Genomic DNA, 5,678 nt, shown 5'->3' on the forward strand with positions numbered 1-5,678 from the left:
CGTTGAGTGAAGCTCTTAAGTTTTTCAAATCTCTAAGCTCACTCCAATCCAAGTTAGGGTCCAAGCTACCTTCAAGTGAAGAAAGAAGGATTAATCATAGCTTTCTAGAGTGTCATCTTGATAATTTTAGTAAAAATCCCAAAACACTTCATCAAAAAGCTCGTGTTGCTTCCCTCGATATTAGATAATTCTTTTAACATTTAAGTGACTTGTAACATCGCCTGCTTGTTAGATTCATCACATCAAGATGCTCATTTCAACTATAAGCAAGCATGATTCGAAGTTCATTTAGGCCTTAAATTAATGTCATGAAGTCTTCAACATTCTTTTATTGTTTTATTTGAGCTCATTTCAACTCCAATCGAATCAATTTTGATATTGTTGGACTAACACCACAAAAAAAGTTTAGCTAAACTATAAATTTATTGAAATAAAAATTTATATGACTCAAAATTTAATCCTAAAAATTTCTAATTAAATATGCATGGAGATCTATATTTGATCAAATCAAATTTTCTTGATGAAATATAATTTGTTATTTGAAAATTTTTTCTAATTCTGCTAATAATAATTGATACATCATGCAAAAATTATCTTGATCGGGCACGAATCTTGAGGCAAAAGTTAGTTGGAATCTTCAAAAATTAAATTTGAAAGCACCCAAACTCCGATTCCAGCGATCTTATAGTCAAACTGAGCGTCTCGGAAATACGAACTCAACGACACCAAGATCAACCCAATCCGAGCTCAAATGAGTTCAAATCAAGGGTCCAAAGCGCTGTTGGAAGGTTCAAACCGCAATTTGAGTTACCAAACGGTCTCCGATTTTTACGAGATTATACTCGAATCGAACGGTTCGACGAGACGAATCCAACGAGCCAAAGATCATCAAATTCGGACATCATTAAGGGCTTCAAATGACCAACGAACGGTGCATGATCAAAGGATTCGATATCGGCCGTCCATTCAAACCACTCCCAATTGGCCCTTGATCTCACGCCTATTTACGGGCTATGCCACTACAGAAAAATTATAAATAGAGCCCTCATTCTACACCAAGGGGACTCAAGGGAAGAGAGAGAAGAAGAAGAGGAGAAAGGAGAAAAGGAGATTCCTCACCTCCTCGACCACCGCCGGAGCTCTTCCTGCCGCCTGAAGATGCCGGAACTCTGCCAGATTTTTGGGAAACGCCGGGAATCTGCATAACTTTGTAACTTTTTGAGAAGTTGATTGTAAATTGATCGCCTTGATTCGTAAGACGATCAATCTTTGTACTTCAAACAAATACTAGTGGATTCGTTCAAACTGGGCGAGGCCCCGTGGTTTTTCCCCCTTTTACAGGGGTTTTCCACGTAAAAACTTTGGTGTTCATTTTCTCTTTTCTATTTGTGTGCGGAATACTCGTGCAATGCTAAGATGAATATTTCCTAACTCTACTGCCGCGTATATTCAAGCACGCAACAATAATAATACAGAATAAAATAAAACAAAATACTAACTTAAAAGATATGAGCATGTCCACCTAAAATCTCCCCACCATAAATATGAAATATCTGTGTCTCCATACATCACTTATTTTTCACATATAACTCCTATGGCCTCTTCCTTTTTCCTTTCCTCCAAACGCTCTACAACGTAACAAAAACCAGAGTCTCCCATTGTATGCTTAGAAGTAAGCACATAGGATCAGCAATCCAAGAAAAAGTTAGACAAAATTCAAAATTTTGCTAACAAATTTCAGACAAATCACATTAAAAGCTAGTCAAATTATGATACTTCAATTAATGGTGGCCTAACATAGCTACGGCTAAGGGGAACCTTCCACTGTATGACAAATGGGATAACAGCTGTCTTCATAGAAAAAAACTCCTTTTAAAAGGTTAAGTTTGATTCTGCTCAAACCCAAAGACAATAATTAGCTTTCTTCCTTTATTTTATAATTTCCATCCAAAAGTTGTGACCTCAGAGATGGACCCTATAAATACAACAAGTCTTGAGAACCTCCTGCACCACATCACTTGCTTGTAGACTTTTTCTTCTCTCCTAATCGAGAGAGAGAGAGAGAGAGAGAGAGAGAGAGAATCTCAAAGCAATTCATTAAAGCTGGCAAGAGGAATGGGGCCTGGAGCTCCATTATCAAAGATTGCAGTTTCAAAGGCTCATGGAGAGGATTCGCCATACTTTGCTGGCTGGAAAGCTTATGATGAAGACCCTTATGATGCTGTGAGCAATTCCGCAGGTGTCATTCAGATGGGATTGGCTGAGAATCAAGTAAGTCAGAGAGAATATTTTGATCAAAATAAGTCTAAAATTATCAGATTTAGTTCAAAATGAGTATAATATATAGATAATCAATCAAGATTTACATTAAAGTATCTCAATTCAATTTTTTTTCCTATTTAAATGAATAGTAGGAATGATTTTTATATGTGAGTTGAGTCAGACTGTTCTGAAATGGGAGACCTGAACTGTAAAGCTTTGTCTTTTTAAGGAAGCAGCCATTTTATTGAAATGTAATGTAAAATGTTTTTGTGGACAGGTCTCATTTGATTTGCTAGAGGATTACCTGGAACACCACCCTGAGACATCTAGCTGGGGCTCTGGAATCACTAGCTTCAAAGAAAATGCTTTGTTCCAGGACTATCATGGCCTCCAAAGCTTCAGAAAGGTGACCCTGCACACTAACTAATAATCTCAAAAAAAAAAAATTTTTTTTTTTTTTTGATATCATAAATAAATCTCAATTTCTTATACAAAAATCCCCAAATCTCAACATAAAGGATTTTTTTTTTTTTTGGAGCAAACTAATAAAGAATTTGCGAGTGAATATTATGGATACATTTTTTATGAGAAAAGCCTCACATAAATGACTGCTCACAGGTGGCAAAAATTTGCAGGTCAAAATAGTAAAAAACTCAACAGCTGAAATGATAAGTCTGTAGACTTTTCTGCAAATTGTGACTTTCTGCCACGAATTAAATATTTAGATATTTCTCACAGAATAAACTAAGTGAAATTCCTACTAGAATTTTTATCAATGATTCTACTTAGTAATTACATATGTGCTTATAAGCAAACAAGTTATAGAAAAGATTAAATTACCTGTCTAGACACTAACACAAACTTAGCTCTACTGCTCAGGCAATGGCAAGCTTCATGGAACAAATAAGAGGCAAGCGTGTCAAATTTGACCCGGATAGAATGGTTCTCACAGCCGGTGCAACCGCCGCCAATGAGCTATTGACCTTTATCTTAGCCGACCCTGGCGACGTCTTCCTTGTACCCACCCCTTACTATCCAGGGTAACTAACCCATGAAAAAGAAAAATTATTCAAGAGCTTTGAAGTCTATTTTGATGCAAAATACTTAGGCTACTTTTTTCCCTAACACATCAATGATTATATATGAAGCATGATTAACACTCCAACATAACCGTTCCATTTTCGTGTGAATAGGTTCGACCGAGACCTCCAATGGAGAACCGGAGTGAAAATCCTCCCGGTCCATTGTCACAGCTCCAACGGCTTCCAACTCACGCTTGCCTCCCTTCAATCCGCTTATTCCAATGCCGAAGCATCAAACTTTCGTGTCAAAGGTCTCCTTATCACCAACCCTTCCAACCCATTAGGCACCGCCATGTCACGCTCTCTCCTTGAAGAAATACTCGACTTCATAGAAGAAAAAAACATCCATTTAATCTCTGACGAAATCTACTCCGGCTCAGTATTCTCCTATCCAGAATTCATAAGCGTTGCTGAACTCGTTGAAACCCGCCGACACAAAACCTGTGAAGGAATCCATATCGTGTACAGCTTATCAAAAGACCTTGGCCTACCTGGCTTTAGAGTAGGAACCATCTACTCTTACAATAACAGAGTGGTGACAACAGCGAGAAGAATGTCTAGTTTCAGCTTAGTCTCTTCACAAACACAAAAGATGTTGGCTTCCATGTTATCAGATGAAGAGTTCACAACTAAATACATAAGAACAAATAGAGAGAGATTGAGGAAGAGACACAGTTACATTGTTCAAGGATTAAAGGATGCAGGAATTAGGTGTTTGAACGGGAATGCAGGGTTGTTTTGTTGGATGAATCTCACACAAATGCTTGAGGAGAAATCAGTGGAGGGAGAGCTGAGGCTGTGGAAGATGATATTGAGCGAAGTGAAACTTAATGTGTCTCCGGGGAGTTCATGCTACTGTGTAGAGCCAGGGTGGTTCAGGGTTTGTTTTGCAAATATGACTGAGGAGACTCTAGATGTTGCATTGAGAAGAATGAAGGTCTTTGTTGAGAAGATTAAGGGAAGGAAGAAGAAGTTGATTTCCTAAAATTGAATTATTTGTTTTAATCATTCTTTTTGGATGTTGATTAGTTAACATCCTGAATTATAACAGTTCCTAAAAGTAATGACTTGGAATGATTTTGACACATATTATGAAAAATGTTTTTCTTTTTCGTTCAAATAATTTTTTCCTATGCATCAAGGATACAAAATGTACTTACGATAGCCTATATCTGTGAATGATGTATTTATATATTCAAGTTGTGGTTACATTTATTTCCACTGTATATTTATTTATGGACTTAATGAATGTTGGCATGTTCGAAAAAAAATTAATTGTATGTCAAAAATCAAATCAATTTTTAGCTATACCTATGTAAGAAAAATGTTGAGAGCATATCTAGTGAGAATACAAGTAAGATTAAATCAGCAAATGGCTAAGATTTGTTCCATTTGACACCAATGCTTCATTTAGGATGGCTTTCTTACCGCTTTTTAAAGCAGTTTTTTTTTTTTTACTAGAAAGTTGTAAGAAAGCCGTCTCAAACGAAGCCCAAATGGATGAATTTGAGACAATCGTAAATAGTAGAGGTTTAATCATTTCAATATTTTTTTGGGGAAATTAATCATTTCAATATTGACCTATTATGGTACTATAATGAAGTACAATAAATAGATTTTGATAAAAATAACAAGTATATGTTTTCTATTAAATTGTGTTTTATTTGAATGGCCTTGATGGATGCTCCATGATCCAAATTAAGACAACTATTTCAACGAATGCTTTGAGAGGGTTGTTGAGAGAGGATGTTGACAATGAGAAAGTTGTGGCTTCTAATAATGTGTATTCTATTAGAGCAAGATGATTTATTTTCATCAATTTTATTATTTAAAAAATATCTCAATTGACTAATCCTTAGAAAACGATTCATATAACTATTTCTTGTATATGAAACAAGCTTTTATTTTTATTAAAGATATTCTAGACGTATTAATTTGGTCGGCCAATTAGGCATCGAATTAGTCAATTGCATGCTTTATGATATTTGGCTAATTTTGACTAGGCTATTCACTTGTATTTCATCAATAAGTTCAGGAATAGCTGACTAGCCTATTTCAAATTTTATTTTCAAAAAATTGAGTAAATCAAAATTTAAATTATATTTTGTTTTTCATTTATATTTATTTATTAGCCCAATTTAGTATATTATCATTGATTGAAATCAATATTTTTTTTATTAGATCTATCTATTCTGATGTTAAAGAGGGAGAGATAAAGAGTTTAATTATAGGGCATGGTAACTATCATTTCTAAAGTCAAATCCTTTAGATATTTCTTCCATTATAGGTTAAGCTATTTTACTCTTATATCGAAAGATGATATTTTTTATTCTT

The 5,678-nt window shown here is 35.1% G+C and overlaps 1 protein-coding gene across 1 annotated transcript; it reads left to right on the forward strand.

Moving 5' to 3' along the window:
* Nucleotides 1-2,063: 2,063 nt before the first annotated feature.
* On the forward strand, nucleotides 2,064-4,502 carry LOC110106891 (1-aminocyclopropane-1-carboxylate synthase 7). The gene is made up of 4 exons (XM_020836972.2): nucleotides 2,064-2,271; nucleotides 2,540-2,668; nucleotides 3,142-3,302; nucleotides 3,456-4,502. The coding sequence occupies exons 1-4, from the start codon at nucleotides 2,116-2,118 to the stop codon at nucleotides 4,327-4,329; spliced, it is 1,320 nt and encodes a 439-aa protein (XP_020692631.1). The 5' UTR covers nucleotides 2,064-2,115; the 3' UTR covers nucleotides 4,330-4,502.
* The last annotated feature ends 1,176 nt before the right edge of the window (nucleotides 4,503-5,678 follow it).

Source organism: Dendrobium catenatum, unplaced genomic scaffold (genome assembly GCF_001605985.2).
Source record: "Dendrobium catenatum unplaced genomic scaffold, ASM160598v2 fragScaff_scaffold_1446, whole genome shotgun sequence".
NCBI classification, from domain to species: Eukaryota; Viridiplantae; Streptophyta; class Magnoliopsida; order Asparagales; family Orchidaceae; genus Dendrobium; species Dendrobium catenatum.

Bases quoted from the DNA above. Each gene is read 5' to 3' on its own strand.
- LOC110106891 (XM_020836972.2), top strand. From the start codon at position 2,116: ATGGGGCCTGGAGCTCCATTATCAAAGATTGCAGTTTCAAAGGCTCAT. The intron at 2,669-3,141 runs GTGACCCTGCAC...TCTACTGCTCAG, and splicing joins GCCTCCAAAGCTTCAGAAAG to GCAATGGCAAGCTTCATGGA. The intron at 3,303-3,455 runs GTAACTAACCCA...TCGTGTGAATAG, and splicing joins CCCACCCCTTACTATCCAGG to GTTCGACCGAGACCTCCAAT.